The sequence below is a fragment of the Haliaeetus albicilla genome, chromosome 3 (genome assembly GCF_947461875.1).
Source record: "Haliaeetus albicilla chromosome 3, bHalAlb1.1, whole genome shotgun sequence".
In the NCBI taxonomy this organism is placed as follows: Eukaryota; Metazoa; Chordata; class Aves; order Accipitriformes; family Accipitridae; genus Haliaeetus; species Haliaeetus albicilla.
The window spans coordinates 77388102-77411389 of NC_091485.1; the positions used below are offsets into that span (position 1 = coordinate 77388102).

Genomic DNA, 23288 nt, shown 5'->3' on the forward strand with positions numbered 1-23288 from the left:
ATTTCCTGGCATCTGGGGCCTGCAAGGAGGATCTTGGGTTTTATTTACTTCCATGGAGGAGTAAAGCTGCTCCTTTTAATCTCTCCATGCTAATAGTCCTTCCCTGAGAAAGTCAGGGAACCACAAATCATCAGTGACTGGACTCCTCAGTGTTTCACCATGCTGTAATGAGGCTGAGCTTTGGTGCCCATTAAGGCTTGAGTGTGTGGTGGGCACCTTCTCTTCTGCATGTGAATTGTTTGCATCACAGGCTTTGTCAAAACTGCAAGCTGCATTTGTTTAACAAAACCAGTCAAGAAACTGGTTTCACTTGATTGTTATGAGACCTGTGCACAGAGTTGGCATGCCTCTCTATTCCTTCCAGGAGTTCAGAAGCTGTATGAGTTAATGTGTACAAATGGATGTGGTCTTGTTTCTCCAAAAGCCAGGTATTCTGGATGTGCTGCTGCCCAGAAGTTGAAATAAGTGCAGGCCATTTCACCCTCATAGTTTTCTCTCTGTGCAGGAACTGTCTGTCTTATAAATCCTGGCGTGGTGACTAGAGGGATTTAGGATTTCTGCTGGAGTGGTAATAGCTGGGTATAGGCTCAATTGTGGAAAAAAGAGCTGGTAGAACTCTTGGACATACAAACAAGGGAACAGGAAGGAGGAGCACGGAAGTGATTTTATGCTTTAAGGTCTGCAAATAAGAATTGACTATTAATATTCACTTCTCTTGTGAGCTCCAAGGTGTGTAGTCAGCTTTGTTGTTGGACAGCGTGTGGGTGTGCTGCCCTGTGTGGATCTCAGAAGGAGCTCAGGTCTTGAAGAAAGTTCAAATGAGTGTAGCAGTGAGGTAAAAAGGCATACTGGGTGGCAAAGAACTTCAGTGAAGCAAAGAGTTAATGAAGACTTAGGTGACTATGGCCTAAATGGTGCTGCCTCTCACCAAATCTGCCTTTGCACTGTTTTTGTACAATGTAGGGATGTCATCAGTGAAAGCACCCACTCAGTCTTTCCCCTGGGTTCAGCTGACCCAGTTATTGTAAACCTCTAGATATGTCTCTTGTCATGTGGTTAATAACATCTTCCATGTCTTTGGGTGCGTTGGCTGCTTGGAACGAGTTTGCACCTTTGGGATTCCTTGTGTTCTCAGTGACAATTACTGGCATAGGTTCACCTTCCCTTGCTCATGTTCCAGGACGCTATCTCTAAAGCATAAACGCGATTATCCCAGTGGCACTACAGAGCATTTGCTCATTACCTGATCTGCTTGGACCTCTTAAGATTTCTCCTTATTCCCTTTGGTTATTGTCTGAGTATCTGCCAGGAATGATTTAGGTGGTGTTTCACTGATGGTTAGAGGTAAAGGCAAGACTAGGTTAACCTCTTTAGGTCTCCTCTGACCTGTTACGTATGTTCCCCTGAATATTCCTGGATTTCCTAACCTTGTCTCATTGTCTCCCTGATAGAAACTTGGATGAGGCAGGGAACAGTGGTGAAAGAGCGTTGTGGATGGCAAGACGTGCAGTGTGCTAAGGCAGAGGGATGTGACGGCCCGCAGAGCTCTTGCATTGCAAGGTTCTCTGTGGTTTCTGACTCCTCCTTTTTTCATTTCTAGTTCAGGGTATTTAATGGTGTATGTCTGAGCTGTTCCCCTGAGAGCTTCTTTGGCACCTTCCTATTCTTTGTACTCTTCCTGTTCAGAGGAGTTGTGTCTTTTGTGTCTGAGAATCTCCTGCTGTCTCCTTCCACACAGGGACACTTAACTCTTCTTTAAGACTTTTCCAGTCCCCCAAATGTGCTTCCATGAACTCCCCAGTGTACAGTCTGCTGTAGTCTGAGTATTCTGCTCTGTACCGATTAATAAACTTGATCTCGTCTGCCTTGTCTTGGTTTCCCAGTTTCAGCATTAGAGCTTATTTGTTGGGGTTTTTTTGTTTGTTTTATGGTGCCTCTTGGTGCTGGAGATGCATCTGTTGTATAAACTTACAGGGTGATATGATTTCTGCCTCAAGAAAATACAGTTCCATTTGAAACAATTGGAACAGGTTATTGTATAACTCTTGGCATTTTTCCCTGTTGCTAATATTTGTGGCATTACAGATAAGTAAATTACTTTTTTGTAATTGCTAGTTGACCCTTCTTTGGTCAGAAGATGGTTTAGAAGAAAACTAGATTGGTAGATGGGGTCCCTTTATTGCACTGGAGACTATTCCTGAGGTGCTGGTATGCCAGGGAGGGGGTTGAGTGGGAAGAGATAAATCATAGAATAGATAAGAAAGGGGGAGAGGTCTTTGGATAGTACTTGGAGTATATTAGGTTTTGCTTCTTCACCCGTAGCCAGAACGCTGTCCCGTGCAATGATCTCAACAGGTCTCTCCAGATGAATGCTTTTGCTGTATTTCAACGGAAAATGCCACTGGATGCTCCGTGCCTGCCGCAGGGAGTGCACATGCGTCGGTGGCACTCATCCTTTGGACTCCTCCCAGCCCACTGTAGAGGAGTGAGGTGGAGGTCCCTTGTGCTCTGGTTTCAGTAGGGGGGCCCTCTGTTTACGCAGTTGTGCACTGCTGCTTTCGTGTTTAAGATGCAGTCTGAGACCATGAATTGGTCCCGTCAGTAAATCCCCCTCCTCTGCCCAGCTCTATGCAAGCGCTAGAGAGGTGTGTTAATTGTGGTGTCGTGATGTGATCTAATTCTGGCTTGGGGATTTCCTTTCCATGGCCCTGAATTGGTTTGTCATTTCATTTGGACCAGAGATTCCACTCTGCTGCGTGCTGTCCTCGGGCAGCAGCGTGCTGTCTGCAGGGGAACAGTTGCTGCGTCCGGCCCCAGAGGGGACTGCATTCCTCAGTCCCTGCTTAAATGCCTGGGAAGAAGCAGCTGGTGAGCCTTTGGCTTGGAGACAGCTTGCTTTGTCTTAGCTGGAATGTGTTCCCGATGCTTAAGTACTTTTATATATTTGAAACACATTCCTCAGGGCCTGATCTGTGGGGTTAAATAGTCGGAAATCCGGCCAGCCTGCGTTGGGGAGAGCTGCGTCCCGCAGCCAGGGAGCAGCCTGTGTGTGTGTAGGGTTGGCCTCCTCGCTGGCTCCGAGCTCCTGTGTGTGGGGGGGAGCATGCGTAGGCGCCGGTGTTCAGCGTGCTCCTGCCCTGCCTTGCCAGGCCCGCCCATGCGTCTCCTCCTTGTCGTGGGTCTGCCTGGGGTGGGCAGGCGAGGAGCATCCCCTTCTCCTGTGCTGGGTGGGGGCCAATGGGGAGGAGAGCCCCCCCCTTTGCCGTCCCTGCCGCAGCACGGGGAAGGTGGCCTGCCCTGGCGGTCTGGCTGCAAACCCGAGCTTGGCTGAAGGCCGCTGTGCCTGCTGTTCGGCCGCTGCAGTTCGGCCGAGTCCTCTTTGGGACTCTGCTGAGTTGCCGCCTTCCAGGTGTTTGTGATTACATGCTTGTGGCCAGAAAAGGCTGAAGCCAGTTTCGTATCCGTGGCAAAAGCTGCGAGGAGTGGAGAATGAAACACCGCTATAGTTGCAGTCAGTTATTTGGGAAGATCCCTTGTTTGGGCTGACAAGCGGTCTGTATCCACTGCCCGCGGTCTTGTCCCATGCCTGCTCAGGTGGGTCAGACTGAGTCTCTGGGTAACTGGCAGGAGGCTCTCTGAGGAACGCCCTGGTGCGAGGGTCTACCTGGACGGAGGTAGTGGCGCCCTCCCTGTGGCACCAGGGCTGCCCGATGGGGTCTGAGGTGCGGCCTCTCCGCTGGAGCTCCGAACTGACGGTCTCATCTCTCAGCAGCGCTGATCACGTTTTTGACCTCTGCTACCATTAACTCCGTTATGCTCCCTAGATTTCAGGTGGAGTGATTCTTCTTCATGAATCTAGCTATCCTGAGAAGATATATTTCTCTCAATATAGGGAAAGGTGTGTCTTGGGTTCACTGCTCTGGTGATGCAACCTGGTGCTAGCTGGAGGCGCTTGGCTCTGCTGGAAGTGGACTGACTCCTGCTCTGTTAAGGGAGCTGGGCAGCCTCTGGGACTGGCGTCTTGCCCAAGCTGCCCAGCTGTGGGATAGAAGTCTTTCTGGTTCTGTGGCCTCACCTGTAAGGTGTTGGTTTTGAGCACAGTGACTTGGAAGGACTGAGTTTAAACTTAGAGAGCTGATCAACTCCCAGGTGTTTTCCTTTGCAGTTTTGGCTTCCAGCTCCACTTGAATCTCTCTCATACAGCTGGCTTTCCCCAAAGGCAATCCCACTGGCACAGTCGTCAAGGGTCAGCTCTTTCTTTCATCACAGATGTAAAAGGAGGGACCTCAGTTCTGTTCACACTTCTCCCTGTAGGTCTCTGAGACTGGAAAGGCAGACACGCGTGCTCCTGCGTTCTGATGCCTTGGCTGCGGAGCATGCAGCAGAGTCTCTGCTTCCTCTGTGGGCAATTGTTAAGATGTCAAGCCCGTGTTAATCAGAAAAATGTGAATGAAACACAAGGCTCAAATATGTGATCTGGTTTTTCTGTGAGCATTTTGAGGAGCTGCCCGAGCTGCTGCATTTCACTGCTGACAGACACCTGCCCATGGTGGCAGAGTCGTGTGCATTCATTCTGGTTGGGGACCAACACACGGAGCTCTGCTGCATGCTGCTGCGAGCCCAGCCCATGGTGGCATGGGAAACCAGGCCCTCTTCTTGCTCATGAATCACCAGGAGAATTGTCATTATTTTCCTGCTACACAGTCTGATCCTGCCTTTAATTAAACATGTGCTGTCCTGCTGAAAGCAGTGGGACTGTACCAGCAGGGTTTGACAGTTGGACTTGAAATTCTCTTAAGAGTAATGAGATGTAAGGAGGACCTCTCCTTATCACTGACACTTCCAGCATGGAAAGGTTAGCAAAACCTCTGCCTTGGATCCCCTTAGCCTGTGTTGGAGGAGAAGTAACGCGGCAAGCACTATTGGTATGCCCGGTCCCTGCAGCAAAATCACCTGGTCCAAACACCTCTGGCCCTGCGCCTTTGTCTCGGAGGCAGCCTGGACTGTCATAGGTTGTTTTTGAGGAAAAGGAGATGTCTGAGACCCGCTGTTTGGCTAGCAGAGCTTGGGAACGCCTTGATAGTTTCGGCTGCAGAAGAAAAAAGGTTTTGTGCAATTCCAGTGTAAAGACCGTGTTTACAGTGTAGACCCGGTTCCTGGTCTCCATATAAATTGTCACCGCCTTATTTCAAAGATGTTGGCCTATGTGTAAGATCATTATGACTCTATCGTTGTGCAAGTTGGGTGTCTGACAACTCTTCCCCTGGCACACGTCCTGCTCCCCTTCAGCAGTGCTGCAGCCATCTCACCTTGAGAAATGCCCCATCTTTATGAGGTGTTTCAGTGAAGCCTGCTTAAAGCATGCTTAGTTGAGGGGAGAAACGTCCCTACAGCCCTATGGCCCTTGACAGCCACTCCCATCCTGCCTGCTGTTTGCAGCAGGGGTCCTGGCACCAAGGCAGCCCCTGCCAGCTGTCTGTGCTGCAGAACGGCATGGCTTCTCCTCTGGAGAAACTGGTAGAGGAGCCCGGGCATCTGTTTGCCCTCCTCTGTCCCTCTTGGCCACCGTGGAGATGGTTCTTGTCCAGGTACAGGTGGGAGCGTGGGGGCTGGCTGTCGGAGGAGAGCAGCAAGGTGATGCTGGGGAGCAAAGACCCCGTGTCCTATCCCCTTCCCCTGGGATTTAGGCACGGTGCCTTTGGCAGGACTGAAGTTTGGGGTGTGGAACGGGACAAATGCGGCTGCCCAGATGCACGGGACTGCTTCACGTGTCTCTTGGTGTTGTGCCTTAGTGCAGGGAGTGCGGAGGGGATCTCCTTGCCGAAGCAGTGGTGGGTGAGGGGAGGGCTGGCGTTCAGCCTTGGGTAGGCCAGAAGCCCTTTTGCTGCTATGGCCTCGAAAAAACAAAGATTCAGAAAAGTCATGAAGCTAACCTGGGCCTGGGGCTGACCTGGAAGGGGGGAGCAGTCTGCATGCAGAAGCAGTCAATGTTTTCCAAGTCCCAGGCTTCAGCACCCAAACAGCTTTCTGTGCTTGCTTGGCTGTGAAGATGCGTCTTTCTGCAGATGGGATGGGAGCTGTAGGACATACAGCCTTGTGCTTCCATCATGTGAATCGTGGATGGGCACAGGGCTCTGGCCTTGTTGCAGGGACGCTGTGGCCGTTGTTGCCACAGGCTGGATGCCGGTGTCGTGGGCACTGGCAGTCTGCGTGGGAAGCTCGGCGGGCCTGGTAGATCTGCATCCCTGACCCTGCCGCGCATCATCAGACTGCTCGGGTCGTTCCAGGACTGAAGCCCTTTCCCTCCCTCCTGCCAGAGCAGCTGGGCCAGCTCCACTGTGCCTCTTCCAAGCAGCCAGCAGGGGCGGCGTGGGGGTGGCTGGGGTTACCCAGTGCTGTCTGCCCCGCTGAGTTGTGCTGGCTCCTTGGTCATTGATCCCATTTGGGGAATGGTTGGCTTTCCAGGCCTGCCCTCAGGATTTTGTTGTTTCTGGAAAACGGCATAGTTGAGTGTTAGCTCAGAGGGTTTGTTCCGATCCTTTTATCCATTGTCCTTTCTCCTTTTTTCGTTTTCCACCTCTTGATCTGAGTAAGTGAGCAGGGGGAGGAGGCAAGGCTCTGCTAAGCATTATTCTGCAGCAGAAAGGAAGCCCTTGGGGATGGTGCCCAAATTCCCAGCATCGCTATCTGAATACTGTGGTTCTCTAGGCTAACCTAATAGCTCCATTAACCTTTTTTTTTCATGTCCTGGGGCTTTGCTGCAGCCTCAGTACTAATGCTGGGAGCTTCATAGATACGAACATCGACAGTCAAAGAGGCAGGATTGAGGTTTGGAGAAAGTACTTCTCGTCAGCAAGCTGAAGAAACACAACTTAGTTGGAGGCATGCTAATTGCAGAGGGGAGGATGGAACCTCCTTCAGATGTTTTCTAGGGCCTCTGAAAGGCAAGAGACTGGGCTTACAAGGGCCTTTTATGACTTTGCTGTGTGTATACTTGCAGTGTGCGGCTTTGCATCTACCAGATTGTTGTGCTGCTGTTCAGAGGGATCTTTACAGTCTGGAAAAGTGGACCAATGTGAGTTTCATGGAGTCCAACAAAGGGAAATGCCAATTTCTGCACCTGGGGAGGAATAACCTCGTGTAGCAGTACACACAGGGGACCGACAACCCAAAAAGCAGCTTTGCAGAAACTCTGCGGGTCCTGGTAGACCACAGGTTGACAAGCAGTTAGGAAGAGTATTGCCAGCTGGTCAAGGGAGGTGATTCTTCCCCTTTGTTCTGCTCTGGAGGACTGTGTCCAGTGCTGGGCTCCACAGTGCAGGGGAGACATGGACATACAGGAGTGTGTCCAGTGAAGGGCCACAAAAATGGTTAAGAGACTGGGGCATCTGTAATATGGGGAGAGGCTGAGAGCATTGGGAGTCTTCAGCCTGGAGAAGAGAAGGCTTAGAGGGATTTTAGCAATGTATATATGATGTCAGGGAGCAAAGGAGATGGAGCCAGACTCTTGTCCCTGCCATTGGACACTACTGACAAGAGGTAATAGGCACAGAGTGAAATAGAGGAAATCCTGTTTAAACATGAGGAAACACTCTTTTTTGTTTGTTTGTTTGTTTTTTTGTTACGCTGGAGGGGTGGTCGAACACTGGAACATGTTGCCTGGTGAGGTTGCAGAATGTTCATCCTTAGAGATATTCAAAACCCTTGTGGACACAGCCCTGGATAACCTGCTGTAGCTGACCCTGCTTTGAGCAGAGGTTGGACTAGCTGATCTTGAGAGGTCCCTTCCAACCTCAACCTTTCTGTGTTTCTGCTGGACCTGCCTCCGTGACGCAAATTGCCTTTTTGAGTGAATGGCTGTATTTGGAAATCTGCATCCCTCACTCACTGTCCTGCTACCTACTCTTTTGCAGTTTTGCAGACATTGGCTTTCTAGAAACTTACCCTGCTCTCTTAGTTTAGCTGGAAGTTCTGTGCTAGTGTTCCTAGGCAGTGAGATGCCTGCCTCATGCTGATCAAGGCCGTGTGTGAAGGCAGTGGTGGCTGGCTCCATTCACTCTTGCAGAACAGGAGGTGGCTGATGCAGCCAGTTCTGGAGTTGGACAGTCAGAGTTCCTCACATAATGAATGAGGAAGGGGTACAGGGGACTGTCAGACTTTTCTCTCTACTCAGGAGTTAGGCATCCCCCTCTTAATTTTGGCCAGCACCACCTCTAGTGCCACCCATCTGCATTGCTGGGGAGCAGTCATGACATGTTGAGGCTATGAGGCCAGAAGCTCATTTCTAAATCAGGTGGGTATTTCCTCCTTCCTGGGCTCACTCTGCTTTCCCATGTAAGAGCAACCAAAGCTGGAGCCGTGGGCTAACCTGGCTTGTAAATTAAGTGCAGGCAAAACACTTCATGTATGTATACTGAACTCCATGGGATCGGGGACTTTTGTGCTTTTGCGTCTCACTCAGGGAGAACCTCTGCAAAGTATGGTGTCGGGCACCCTTGCATTATCAGTAAGAAATGTGTCCTAGATCAGTGGGCCTCGGCATCAGTATGTGAGGCTCAGGACTTTCTCAATACACAGATATTTCAGTTCCTCAGCAGATGCCAAAGGTGAGTCTGCCAAATGGAGCCTGTATGTGCTGCTACCAGTGTTTCTTGTTTTCATAAACTGGCTGAGCCTGTTATTGTTTCTCTGGATAACCTCAAATAAAACCACAGTGTGCTGTTTGGAAATGTTCCTTAAGTAGGACTGACCTAACCATTGAAGATGAGTGCTGTGTGGTCAGGATGGCTCTCTGCTTGGCTGGTTATAATATTTCAATTTGAAGCTGACATTTCTTTCCCTTTGCAATGATGATAGTTTTGACTGTCATAGCAGTGATTCTGCTCTATTAGCCTAGTATTTTTCTTTTATAAAATTACACCCAAGGCAGTGGTCTGAATCAAGAGGTTCATTAATAATTGCACTGGGGTTTCATCCTTTCTCTCTTCTGCATATATCATAGTATTTCAGTATTGAAGTAGGTCTTCCAAAGTTGCTGAGGCATCAGTCGTTGTTAAGGCAGAAGTAAAGTCTTTCCAGTTTAATTGTGGGTAGCTGGACCTAGCTGACAAGCAAGTGTCGTGTACTCTCACAGGAGTAGAATAAATAGCTCAGGGTGGTCCGTTAGCTTATGTGGAGTTTCTTGGGAACCCAACCATTTATAGCGGCTAGCTGTGTAACTCACGTAAGCGTAGCTTCCAAGTGACTGGTGTGGTTTGATTGTGAAAGGTTTGTCACAATCAGGGGTCTCCTAAAGTTTTGATGGTTCTCTTCCTTTGTTTATATTGGTTGCACACTTCAATGTTTGCCTGGCAACAGCAAAAAGGGACGTTTGAGGCTTTTTGTTTGGTTATGCAAATGGGCCTGTGAGTTTGACTTCATGTTGCATGTACTATTGTTGGCAACATTCTTTGCGTATCGTACGTGGCCACCTCCTCTCCGCTCTTCCCATCGGATGATGTGCTAAAGGTGCTCGGCTTCCATCCTTGCTCCGTGTATTCAGAGTTCAGCTCCTCGCAGGGTCTAGCAGGGTGCCCTGGCATCGTGGAGGGCCAACAGCATACTGGATGTACTGACAGGAGCGCACCCAGAGACTGGGGGAGTGATTATTGCCCTCTAATCAGCACACCTCGATACCGCATCCATTGTGGGGCCCACAGTACAAGAACAGCGTTGCCAAACTGGTGTGAGTTCAGGAGGGGGTCCGTAGGGTGGCTGGGGACCGAAGCGCTTGCCCTGAGAGGACAGGCCGCAGGAACAGGACTTCTTCAGCCTGGAGAAGACACGGCTTCGGAGTGACTTCATAGCAGCATGCTGGTGTGTGCAGGAAGGTTATCAAGGAGACGAGGGCCGGCGGTGCATGGGGGAGGACGAGAAGCACAGGGCGGCGTTGAACGAGGTGGTTTCCTCTGGGTACAAGGAAGCTTTTTTCACTGTGAGGATAAGTAATTGGCGGGCCCAGGGGCCCAGAGGATTTTTGGATCCTCCATCGCTGGAGGTTTTGAAAGACTTGACTAGACAAAGGCCTGAGCAACCTGGTCTGACTTCATGGCTGACCCTGCTTTGAGCAAGAGGTGGGACTAGAGATCTCCTGAGGCTCCTTCCAACCTGAATTATTTCATGACTCTGTGATAAAGGTCTGTGATATACAAAGGATTAGAAGGATATTACTTCATTGTCCCTTTTGACTGAAAATTCCATGGATCTAGGTGGCTTTTTTTTTTTTTTTTTTTTGAAGAGATTGAAGTAATTGAATTTTGGTTTAGAAATTATAGATAGCTCTTGAATGACTTCTCATACATTTGCTTTTGTCTTTAGAGGGGCTGCGGAATGAGGATGTTGCATCTGAAAACATTCTGCAGAGCCTATATTCCACGTTTTTCTGTCTTTTTTGCAATGTTATAATTTTGTGGAGTATTTCTTATCTTTTGGCTTGTAGTGCTTTACAGGCTCTTTATACCTTTCACTAATTTTCAGCCAATCAGTACGTTAATGAGAGCAATGGCCTATGTATTTTCAATCTATTATGTTGCAGTTGCTCTGCTCTGGATATTGTAAGAGTTTATGCCCCCTGAATCTTATTTGCAAGACAATTTTGTAGTTGTTTTCCATCTTAGCCATCCCATAACCGTTCGCACACTTCAACAGTAGAATATGTTTGTAGTATATTCTAATTTACAAAGGTTTTCTCACCCCTAGCTACCCAATGATGCTGTTAATATATTAATACACCCCCTGATCTTTGTCTTGAGCCTTTTTTTTTAATTTGTGATAACTTCCATCATACTCTGAGCTGGCCAAATTCCCGTGCACTGGAGTCCTTTTGTGTTAATCCATGTTTGCTCTGTGTGGTCTTTAGGCTTCTGGTATGCCAGGAAACAGAGAAAAATTGCTGCTTGTTTTTTTCTTCAAACTTCTATTTTTGATCTTGTCTCAGTCTAGTTTGGACACTGAAAGATCTAGGTCATGCAGATTTGGTGTTTTGTTTTGGTTTTTTTTTAATATTCAGAAAATCTTGAAGTTGTGTATGTTTCATCTTCTTAGAGACATTTGGTGTAGTGCTAAATTAGTGATTTTTTTTTTTTGCCAGCTGTATGAAACGGAGTTAACATTGATTTGAAAAAGGGATAATTGCCAGACTCCAAAGAAACATTTGCTTAAGTTTTCACTCTTAGTTCCAGTAACAATTTTAAAATTAATTTGTTCTCCATTTCCAGTGTCACAAATTAATCTCTTGTGCAGTCTTGCTTTGTAAATTTGACTGTTGGACTTAAAAGTTGAAGTACCCAGTTCACAAAATACTGAGCTGAAAATTATATGCGTCGGGCGTGTTAGATACAGTGTTTGCAGTCTTATCAGTTCTTGATTACATCATGTTTCCATATTTTACATCATATTAGCTGTAGTTCCAATAGACATAAGAGCAAAGTTTGACTGCTTGCTAGTTTTCTGGAAGGTTTGCTAGCATAATTGGGAAGCACATCTGTTCTGTGCTTTTAAGTGCTAACTCCTGAAGACGGTCCCACCTCTGAACAGCAGCTGAACAACCAGCGTCTTGTTTATTTGCTTCAGCAGTGCTGGTCCACCTTTGCATTTCTATGATGCAACAGTGGTTAAGTCTACTAGACTGGTTATGGAAACATCAGTATGCTCTGTTGGCAAAACTGTTTGGGCGACTATAGTAAAGATATTCATGAGCAAAGCAGTCTGTCAAGGGAAAATACAGACTTGCTGGTGTATCTGTGCTTCAGCTAGCAGTATTTAATTGACACAATCCTGTTGGTAAGGGGTTAATGATGAGTGAGTGGCTGGTACCTAACAATTAACAAGAAGGTTTTGCTAGTCAGAGTAGACATGGTGGCTTACTTGGATTCTGCTTAACGTTCTTTTTTTTTCTTTTTTTTTTTCCCCAAATATAAAATCTTAATTCTTGCATGGGAGTACTGTAGTTCTGCATTTGTTTTCTGTGAAGTCCACTGATGACTTTTTACTAGTTTGAATTTTTGTCACATCAAAATATTTTATTAAAGTCCAGCTTAACTGAATCTTAAGAAGTGGGTTGTACTACTCTTGCTGCCTTGCGGTTTGCTGAATGGAAAATTGTGTACAGATCTGATAATAGTCTGTCAGCACTGTGAGGTTTTGGTTTTGGAGGTTTTGTTTTACCTTTTTTTTTTTTTTTTTTTTTTAAAGAAAAAGCTGGGGGAGAAAAAAATGCTGTTTAACTGATATAAAAAAATAGCACACAAAGCAAGGTATTTTGGAACGTTATATTTAGTAGATGTCTCCATGAAGCAAAGTTAATTGGATGCATTGGGAAGCATTGTGAAATTGTCATGACAGCCTAATTCTGAGGCTTAGGCTTGGTCTGCTCTTGGCTTCACAGGCATGTCTGTGTGCATGTAGATTCTGATTATTTTCAGTAAGGTAGTTATGCTTGTAAAAGGCCTGTTATGCAGTTTGTTCTGTTAAATTGCAATAAACTGTATGGATGCAACTGCTGTGCCAAAGAAGTGTTATGTTGTTTTGATTTTGATGACCTAGCTAAGAAAGTAAAACTTAACTGTAGGTAAAACCAAAGTCAATGTTCACAGCTACGAGTTTGCCCCACAGATAGTTAGCTCCTAAATCTCTATTGTGTCAATAAATGCTTCCCATATATGTTGCACTGCAACATATAGCATGATTTTATTCTAGTTTATTCTAGTTTGTTTTTTAAGTGTGCACATCTATTTTGAGACTGCCTGAAATCTGTAGGCAGAAGTGCTAGAAGTTTGGACTTTAGATGTTCTGTTCCCGTTGTTATTTTCCAGCTTGTAGACTCTAGCAGGTCAACACAATGTCTTGCCTGGAATTTCCTTGCATTCTAAAATTAGGAGAAGGGTCTAGGAAACAATAGCAAATCAAGTCTCTAAACCTCCTGCTCTGGCTTGAGCCTTTGTTGTCATTTAGACTTTCACCTACTTCCTTTCTTACTACACTGATTTGCATTAGATAAACTGAATTAAAAAGAACTTATGCTGTTCAGTGTCAAGAGGACTTTTTTTTTTTTCCTTCTTTTTTTTACTTATTATGGTCTCCTGTACTACTTTAGGACCTCAGGAGTATGAATTTCATATCATTGCTGTTCGTCCCAGAGCACTTCTCCCTTTCAGTATGGGGAGTGATGTGGAAGCACGACAACCTCCATGTAGCAAAGGCCGTGTTGTGTTTTGCAGTCCCTCAAACGTGCACTTGTACCCAGCAGAGCTTCCTGACTAAGACATCTCTATGGGAAACTGCAGAGGTTTTGATCTACAGCAGAGAAACTTCTCAAGTTACATTATTAGACCTCATCTTCATCCCTTCTAGTGGGGCAAGCTGCTCTCTTTACGGTCTGTGTATCTTTTCACGGTTATGTTGTGTATCACCTTTTCTTTCCCTACCCCTCCCTTGTCTGGTCTGTATCATCGTTCTTTGCGATGTTATGGGTGATAGTTGTGGGCGTCCCATGACCCTGAACTTGAACAAATCTCAATAACCCCACAACCATGCCTGGGGAGGTACATTTCAGCAACCTTTTATGCAGATGGATTACCAGAAAAGCAACTGAGAAAGAAGGTTCAGACCTCAAATTCTTGTTTGGTCCTTCTCAGTGTGGTCTGTGTAAGCATCCCTGACTCTCTGGACATGTTTTCTGATCTGTAAGTAATCCTGTGATTACATCTTCTGTTGCTTACTGTAACTTCCTCTCTGCCTCTGGCATAGGACAGACAGGATGATTACATGGATTAGAAGTGGCTTCTGTGTGTCACTTTGTAGACCTGAGCTTGTTCCTAGCTTCATCGCTACTTTCTTTTGCATCATGGGTTGAGTTATTAGCTGCTTAAGGTTTGGCCATCTAAAACTCATAAAGTGTTAGAGGTGACTTAGAGCACTTGTTTGTGCTGTGGCAGAACCCAAGCACGCAATCGGCGACACAGTGTTGCTATGTGTGTGTGCAACAGTCTCTGCCTTTATCTATTTGTGGATTATGGGTAAACTTCTTAAAACTGTCTCATTTTCTGCAGTGGCCCAATATTGTCTGTTTGTTATTCCCAGGCACCCTGAAATGATCCAGGAAATGCAGCAAACACCACAGCCTTGGTTTCCATCCTGTCTAGTATCCTATGTCTGACAATACTTAGAAGCATCTGCAAGATTTGTTCAGTTGATAATTATAGTATGTTGTTTAGTAAACTTACTGAGAGGATGTTGGTGTCTAGAAAGAATATGATTGATGAATCTTGTAATTTACCATTTATATCTAATATAATAATTGCCTTCTGAGAATAAGGATAGGTGTGAAGAAAAGTTGGATGCTGTTAGACTACAAGACCTCTAGAGGTCCCTTCCAGTCAATACTTCTATGACTGTGCTGTTTCTAGAAAGGAATTTTCTTTCCTTCTCTAATTCTTTGTTACTTGGGCCCTACAGATAGTTTGCCTGCTCCTTTTCTTTTCTGGTACAAGTGGCACAAACACTTTCCCTGTTGTTGTAGGCACCTGTCACTGATGTTCTGACAAAACGTACTGTATGGCAGATGTGTGTTACAGCAGGGACAGGACTTTGGTCTGGAAGTCCCCTTATGTTTCTCCTTTGTCGGCTTCTGTGGACCAGACTCATAAACACTGTAGTGTCTGTGGGCAAGCTGCTTTATAGTGACTTCCTCATGATGATAGTATTTGAATGGCTAAGATGAACTGTTATCTTAGGAAACAAGGAACATCCATTTTGTATCCTACAAGGGAGGGAGAAGAGCAGTGGGATAATAGAGAAGTTAAATGAATCGTCAAGGTAAACTCATTAAATGCTTTTCTTCTTTCACCCTCGTCTCTTGTAGACCTTAATTGGGGTTCTAATCTGTGCAGCAACTGCACTCTGAGGACCTCACCAGGACAGAGGTTATAAGAGAAGGCAGTTGTCTTCTCCAGGGATGGATGCTCAGGTTTGCCCTGAGGTGAGAAGACAGGTTTCCCACAGAACTTCTGCTGACCCATTTTTGTTCTCTCCTGTCATAGCCATTCTTTAGGCTTCTGAACCTGCGCAAGCTGGGTCTGAGTGACAATGAAATCCAGAGACTTCCCCCTGAGGTTGCCAACTTCATGCAACTGGTGGAACTGGACATCTCCCGTAACGGTAAGGTCAAAGCTCAATGGGGAGTGGGTGCCCCACAGCCCTGCTTCTCTCAGTGTAGCAGTACTACCTTGTGCACTCATGTTCTAGAAGAGGCAGTACCCTTTCGCAGTCCTGCAGAGTGCTCTCATGGGTCCGGAGCTAAGAAAATATGTTTGTCTTACTGTGTCTTAGGCTGTCACCGGTACCTGGTGTCCCATTTTCCACATGATAGGCTCTTCTCAAGCCTCTTTTTTTCTTTCATGTATTTTTTTCCAGACATTCCAGAAATTCCTGAAAGCATCAAATTCTGCAAATCCTTGGAAATCGCAGACTTCAGTGGGAATCCTCTCTCCAGGTAGGAAGGCATATGCAACCCTTTTGTCCAGCTGAGTATGAGAGTTGAAGTTCCTCATTCTCCCTAGCTTTCTCTGGTCTTCACCTTGTAATTGTCTTCCCTTGAAGTCAAGGCCTAGGATCACCCTGCCTTTGCCATGATGTCTGCTCTCCTGACAGGTGGAATGCTCCGCATAGGGAAGAGCTGGTGTGTGCTCCCTCTTCTGCAGAGCCTATGGCTTGGACTGATGAGCCTTTAGTCATACTGTTGCCACTGGTGTGAATGGTGAGGACTTTTGTCCTCTTGGAATAAGTTTGTTACTCCTTCCCCAGCCCTTCACCCTGGTGCACAAACCAGAATGGATGTGGACTCGTACTACAGAGGAATAGAGAAAGGCCTGCATGGTATTTTCTGCTCTCTGTCAGTCAGTCCTTTTTGCTCTCTTTCTTATTTATAACTTAAGATGGCTGTCCTTTGAACTCTATGTTTGGCCAGTTTCCCTGGTATCCCAGTGCTCAGAGCTATGTCCAAGAACAGGGCTCTCTGCCTTGTCTCTTCAGTCTTCTGTCTCTACAGCTCTTAATCCCTAATGTTTTGGGAATTTAAGTGTGGCTCCTCTGCCTTGGTGAACCGTGCTTTCAGGCAGTGGTGTCTTGATGCATTGTCTGCCAGGGTCCCTGTAGATGCCAGTCTGACTCCAGATGCCTCCTGCCCTTTGTGCTTCTGGGCAAGCACTGCGCAAGTCACCCTTTAAATAGATTTAACTCTCTGCTTCCCTCTTGTGGTGCCAGACACTGCCAGAATGGGGCAAGCTTTCCAGCCGGTGACAATCCCTGTATCACAGGAATGACCATCACTTCTACGCTAGAAGTTATTTGTCAGAGTCTTTTTGCGTCCCAGAGTTGTAAGATGTGTGTTGTGAGCAATGGGGCATGGAAGCTCCAGGAACTGCCTGTGAACAGCAAAGCATTTCTCATTTTCACAGTCTTTCCCTGTTCTATTGCACCTTAGAGCTGTTATGATGATACTACTTGGTCCTGGGGAATGCTGCCATGTCATCTGCAGAAATATCCTTAGATGGGCATTTGGATTACTTGGTAGCCTTCCCTGCTTGCAAGTTTGAATGATCACATGGCATAATTTAGTCTGGGATTCGTATTTGAATACTGCAGAGCCAAGTTTGCACACTTGGACATGTAGTGACTTTGGTGCAAGGGGGTATTGTTGTCTTGGAAATGGGGCATATCCTGGATCAGGAGCCAGGGTCAGAGTTGGTTGCTGCTCTTCTACTTTCCACATGTTGATACCAACTGGGATAAGACTGGCTTTTGGGGGTTTTAAGTGAGGAATTTAGGGCTTGTTTTGTGCACAGAATTAGTGGTGGTTTGTTCTGTCATGTTTTCACAGGCTTCCAGAGGGCTTCACACAGCTTCGGAGCCTTGGCCATTTGGCCCTGAATGATGTGTCCCTGCAGAGCCTCCCCAATGACATTGGCAAGTGAGTATGCCCCCGTTCCTCATAATGGGGAGGAGGGGTGGGGTGGGGACACCATGCTGTTTGGGTGGTGACACTAGCAGGACTTCGAGGGAAAGAGCGTGCCATCCCAGTTATAGCTTGCCACTGTACTGAACATACTGTGTAAGGACCTCTAAGCATTATTCTTGTTAAAAGACAAGCTTTCTAAAAAGGTTCCTTTCCTGGTCTCAGCTGCTTCTCCTCCTCTGTGGTCTGTGGGACAGGCAAGGAGTGCATCCAGGCTTCCCAAATCCTCCATCTTTCCTTATTTTATGAGTGCCCATTTGCCCCTTTCCAAACAGGTGTGGTCTGTCCGATGATGTTGAAATGATTTATGCTGCTAGCAAATGGCCAAGGCAAAGCCCATGGGCTGCAGTGCCCCCGCTATGGGATTTGGCTTTCTACACATGAGGGATGTTATCTTTTTGGACAAACAGTCCTGTATGTGATACCATGTTTCCTTGTCCTGAGTTTGGGCACAGTGTTGTTTCCCCATGATATTGCAATAAGCAGTCACCTTCATAAGAAGTCATTTAAGATCCTCTTTGTTTTTTGTTTTCCCCTGTCATCTCCATTCATGTGTACACACATACTCATGTATATGCATTCGTGCAGGTCATGAGGGGTGGTTCCATGGGAAGGGATATGAGCATCTCCTTGTATCCCTGAAGCCCCGTTCAGTGAATCTGTCTTTCTTGCTCCCTTTTATCTTGCAGTTTAGCAAACCTGGTGACTTTGGAGCTACGTGAGAACCTTCTAAAGTCTCTCCCCACGTGAGTGTCTGTTTGTTGGCTTCAAGGAGTCTCCTGCCTGATCATTCTTACTGATTCTTCAGGGACTTGCTGTTTCTGTAGTACAGGCTCTAGCACTTTGCTTGGGAGGGCTCAAGGCTTTGCATAAATTAGCTGCATCTTGCTGGATTTCTGTAAATTGGGGTGAGGAGGGAGAGAGATGGTACAGGGCTTAGAAGGATGTTCAGTCTGCACTCAGCCTCTGTGTCAGGATTGATTTGAAATAGACAGGGTTCCACAAGAAAGCTGCTGGAAGTGGTGAGAACCATTTTTCGGAGCAGATGACGGATTCCTCTGGAAAAAGAGAGAAGAATGTACTGATGTGGGTATAGGAAGAACTCTGTATACAGTGACGTTCATAATTTGAAGAGCAGCAGAATACGGCTGAAGTTACATTTTGCTTCTCACATTTCTGTTTTCTTGGGTACTGAGCAGTTTGTGGGAATGGGTGGGATAACTGGCTTTCCTGCAGCAGACAAAAAATAAGCCAGCAAGAGAGAAGAGGTAAGTCTTGTTAAAAGTTTCAGAGGGTTAGGGACAGAGATGAATTCCTGGTAGAGGATCTGGTTGGTACAGCTGATGCTATCAGGTAGATAGGATGTGGAGAACTAATGAGTCTGTATGTTAATCTCTGGTTTGAAGCCCATAAGAGTTGTTTATTGAGTTTTCTAAGCTACATTAGTGCTGTCAGCTTTTTTTCTGCCTGCTTATGCATCCAACTGATGATTTCCCCAGTCTTCCTTGAATATATGTTGGAAGGGGTTCTACCTGACTTCTTTTTGAATAGCAGTGTGTTTTGGGGCCACACAAACTCCTCAGTGAATGTGTGAAGCATGCAACTATTGTCACCTTCCCCAGTGCCCTCTTTACTATTCATGGCAAGTATTCAATTTGGCTACCTGTACTTACCCCCGTTGCTCCTGTGCTTTATTTAAAAAGGAGGGCAAAGGAGCATCTGATGATACAGTGTTCAAACAAGGCTTTGAGACTCTAAGCAGCTAGGGCTTTAGTCTTGCTTCTTCTGTGATGGCCATGCCTCCCTCACTGTGAGATGTTGCCTTGACTCAGGCATATGCTCTTCTGATGGTTATTTTCCTCTGGGACCTGCAAGTCCAGGCTTTATATGACATCAGTTATATCTGCTTGTAGAATTCATGTGTCAACTTTGACCCAGAGGACAAGACACTTCCAAAAAGGAGCTGAAAGAGTCTGCACTGCGCAGTTCCCAGGCTTCACATCTGGTGATTACACAATGTAGAAGCATAGTTCAAATTAACACTGTCATCTTGTCTCTGATGCCAAAGTCACTGGATCTTTTCTGCACAGAATTTATCAGCATTAACACCCTGTCACAGAAAGGCGATATTAAAAGACCAGCTGAGGTGGCCCCACATGGAATATAGCCACAAGGGAGAACCTGAGAGCCAAAGCTTCTTATGCCAGGTTGAGAACAGGCAAGCAGGAGAAGTTTGGGTCCTGGTGTTGGGACCCACTGCTCTCTGTTCCATGTGTTCTTTGTGTTCATACAGACAGCTACCACCACTGTGATGCACCATATAAACGAAGAGGTGCAATAGCTACATCCAATGTTGGGCTTTCAGACTGCAATGAAGAATTGTCCCAATGGCTTTTCACCACCTAGGAACCAGCAAGTATCTGGAGTTTGAGAATTCAGTCTGTGACCAAACCCATATGGTTTCTGGGGAGATACCTCATGCCTAGTGCTCCCTTGTTTCCCTATGTTAGATTTGTATGCCATCCAGCAAGATACTTGTAGCATGCTATGAATTTGTGTTTTTTATCTCTGAAAGATAAGTCCAGGCTTGATAATCATTCTGCAGTACAATTCCAGCTTCTTTTTCATCTTTCCCTAATTCCCCAGATTCTACTTTTGGATGATTTCCAAAAGTAGAAGAGGATCTTGAAGGCCAAGGCAATTTCACCAGATATGCCAGTCAAATATGAGATCGAAATCAATGGCTAAAGAAATTTCAGTGTCAGGTACTTTACCCAGGTCTGAAGCTCTTGTACTTAGTCTGGTTGCAGATTGTGCCCAAGAGCGGCTCTAAACGAAGTCCAAGTAATTTTTTCAAAGAGTAGCATGACTTATCAAAATGGATAATGCTTTCATTTTTTCAAGGTTACTGAACCCAGTAGGTAGATGGGCTTCAATACTGTGAATTTGTGACTGCATAATGCATCAGTGTCCTTTTGATTTTTGTTGTTGTTGAGCTCCTTAAAAGATCCAGCTTGCAATGACCTTTACTTGTCAAAATTTCATTTAATTGGTTAGTCTTCTGTTGTCAACTGAGTTCTGAAACAGTTCATCTTGTACAGCTGATTATCACTCCTCATCTCTCCCACGCAGATGGGATGCAGCTTGCCAATAATTTGGGAAGGCTAGGTCTTGTTGATGTATTCTCATGGAATAGCGGAGGGTGATCTATACTGAGGCATTTTGCAAGACCTCATATATCAACATGGATTCCACAGCTCACTTGTCCCTATTTTGGGAATTAAAACCATGAAGGTGTGAAGGGACAGTCAAGGCTGCTTCATCCTTCAGAGAAGTCAAAGAGCAAATGTACACTCATAATGAGAGACTGCTATACAAGAGAATCCTTTTGATGATCCTGTTGATAAACCTTTGCTTGAGTTAATACAGTATCTCAAAATCCACCACTGCCTAAGGTAAAAACTTGGTTTTCCTGTGTAGCCCAAATATTTTTATAGCCCAGCCCAGTTAAGACAGAACTCTTTTGTTGCTTTCTCACAGATTCGCAGCTCCCAACTTCCTTAGTTTGGATGGCGTTGAGATGTATAGCTCTATTTCCAGAGAAATATAGTGATTTCTATATTAGGACAATTTCTTATGAAGAGAATCAAAAGAACTGAAGACCCTCCCTACTGGGGAAGTGGTCAGGGCTGAGATGGCAGTTCTGCCCTAGTGTAAAGTGAGAGACAGCAACCCCTGTCTGGGGTAGTGGGAGTTGGAGTTGATGGAGTAGGACTGAGAGCTGAGGACACATGAACACCTGGGCTATGTCAGAAGAACTGAATTCTGGTTTTGTGGGGCTGTAGACTGCAGGCTTTTATGTCACCAGGTCATAATGTGTTTGGATACTCGGGGCACATCCTTGGACCACCAGTGTTGACAGGCTTTGGTTCCCATGAAAGCTTCTTGCAGCATCTTGCCTAGTGAGCTTCTTGTCTGTATGTCTTGACCTCTTCTGAGATGTCATGCCAGTGTTGTCTTTCCCTTTCTTTTACGCAGCATGGGCATCCCATTCAGGGAAACTGAGGCTGTTGAATTTGTCATTCCTGCCTCTCCCTGCAGCTATGCTTCCCTTGCTCCCCAAGTATGTATTGTCCTCTGCTGACTCTCTTCTGTTATCTGTTAGTCTGTGCCCAGGTCCCCATCCTTGCTACAAAAATGGGCAGCAGTGTTAAGGTGTGGCTTGTCATCTGTCATGTTTTTGCTCAAAGAGTATTTTACGGTGGGAGGGGGAGAAGGTAAATTGGTGACAGCGTGGAAACTGGCCACTTTGGGAGTGCTGGTGCTACTGAACCCAATTGCCCGGTGCAGGTGGTCTGGCTTGGGGAAAGGTACCCACTCCCCTAAACCGCTTGGCTCAGAGGGACTACGAAAAAGGTCAGAATTGCCCCACCTGTTTCAGGAGTTATTAAAAACTATGTAATTTGTGAGATATGTGTCCCAGATGCTAACCTTCTATTCCTTCTTTCTTTTTTTTTTTTCCTCTCTTCCCCTCTCTACTCCTTGTATCTTGCAGTTCATTGTCCTTCCTTGTCAAGTTAGAACAGTTGGATCTTGGTGGCAATGACCTGGAAGTACTGGTAGGTGAGGGGTGGTGGGGAGGGAATATGGGTGGTTGGTAGGGGCAGAACCCTGTACCTCTGTGGGAGCAAGTGGTTTTTCCTCTGAAATGCAAAGAAATAGACCCACAGGTTGTTTGAGAAGATTCTGATCTGCCCACCATGGCCTAGTCATTGTTCCCAGAATAATGTTCTCTTCATGTGTTGGCCCTTGTCTTGCTTCCTGTTGTCCTCATGCACAGCTTCCTCTGCTCTTTCCAAGCACTTTTGCTCTGGGATGTTAATTCTTGCTATCTAGCTGCCTAAGGATCTTCCTTTCCAGTGAGACTCTTCCTTTCTCTTCTGTGTTGCACTGCCCCCAGTTGTTGTTTTTCACTTCTGCTAGGCCAACTTTCTGCCTTTCTCCTTTGTGATTTGATTTGTCTACTGCAAAGTGCAGGACCATTCCATGTTGTTCCTGGCAGTGAACTCAGCCAAACATGGGGTGTGTTCCCTCTGGACTGGGGTGCATCCATGGAGGGCTCTGAGTGTAAGTATGCTGAGAGCCAGTGCACAGTCTCGAAATCCAGCTTGTCTTGACATTCAGGGACCTCTGGTGATATTCTTTAATTTTGCAGCTATGGATTAAGCTGTTACTGAATCCTGCTCTTAATGTTCTGGAATGCTTTTTGGCAGAAAGCCCTTCTAAACTGGGAGGCAAAGGAGTTCATGCAGTTTGCTACGCGCAAGGCTGCAGCTTACTTGTGAGAACAGTTGTCTGACACGTGAACCACACTCCAGTGGTGCATTAACTCCAAACCCAAATGCTAATCAGCGTGTGTGGTGTTTGTGGAGTGATGCTATGAATATATGTATACCATTGCTGATGGTGCTGCTATATCATGTTGAGTTGGCCAGTGTTGTCCAAATGTTTGTTTTCATGTCTGAGAGGAGGAAGAGGAGAAAGACTCATTTCTTCCGTAAGGCCAGAATTTCCAAAACCCTGTTTAGTTCTTGTCTTGCCTGCTACCAGACAGTCCTTGCTGTTGTCCCATGTTTCCTGTTGGGACCTTCTGCAGCCAGTATGCCACCCCAGACATTTCCAAACATATGTGCTGCTATATTGTGGCACACCAACATGTTAGCTTCATAAACCATTTGGTGAATGGTTCTAGGAGGTGAGAAAGCAATAACAATGTCTAGCTTTGCAGAGGTGTGGTGTGATTTGTAGCATCCTAGACCAGCTTCTGCCCTGTGGAAGCGAGTGATGCTATTACTGTCCTGCTCTGTTACAGCCAGATACTCTGGGAGCGCTACCAAACCTGCGTGAGCTTTGGTTAGACCGGAACCAGCTCTCAGCCCTGCCTCCAGTGAGTACCTGTTCAGGGCCATTGATTCACCACTTTGCTCCCTTCCTCAGGTGCTCCCTCGAGCCATAGCATCTCCTTTCTGATTCTAGGAGCTGGGCAATCTCCGCCGCTTGGTCTGTCTGGATGTGTCAGAGAACAAACTGGAGCAGTTGCCCAATGAGGTCAGTGGGCTAGTAGCACTGACAGACTTGCTCCTGTCACAGAACCTGTTGGAATGCATTCCGGATGGGATTGGTGAGTATTGCAGGATGGGGAGCAGTGCAGGACTTCACTGCCTTGGCAGTGCTCCTG

General features: G+C 46.3%; 1 protein-coding gene across 50 annotated transcripts in view; it reads left to right on the forward strand.

Moving 5' to 3' along the window:
• The window catches only part of SCRIB (scribble planar cell polarity protein), a 123755-nt gene that overhangs the window by 6113 nt on the left and 94354 nt on the right, over positions 1-23288 (forward strand). For all 50 annotated transcript variants that reach the window (XM_069780322.1, XM_069780316.1, XM_069780320.1 and 47 more), the window contains exons 2-8: positions 15078-15195; positions 15451-15529; positions 16916-17005; positions 17740-17796; positions 21606-21669; positions 22923-22997; positions 23087-23231. In XM_069780322.1, coding sequence (XP_069636423.1) covers positions 15078-15195; positions 15451-15529; positions 16916-17005; positions 17740-17796; positions 21606-21669; positions 22923-22997; positions 23087-23231 — 628 coding nt within the window. The remainder of the gene's footprint in view (positions 1-15077; positions 15196-15450; positions 15530-16915; positions 17006-17739; positions 17797-21605; positions 21670-22922; positions 22998-23086; positions 23232-23288) is intronic.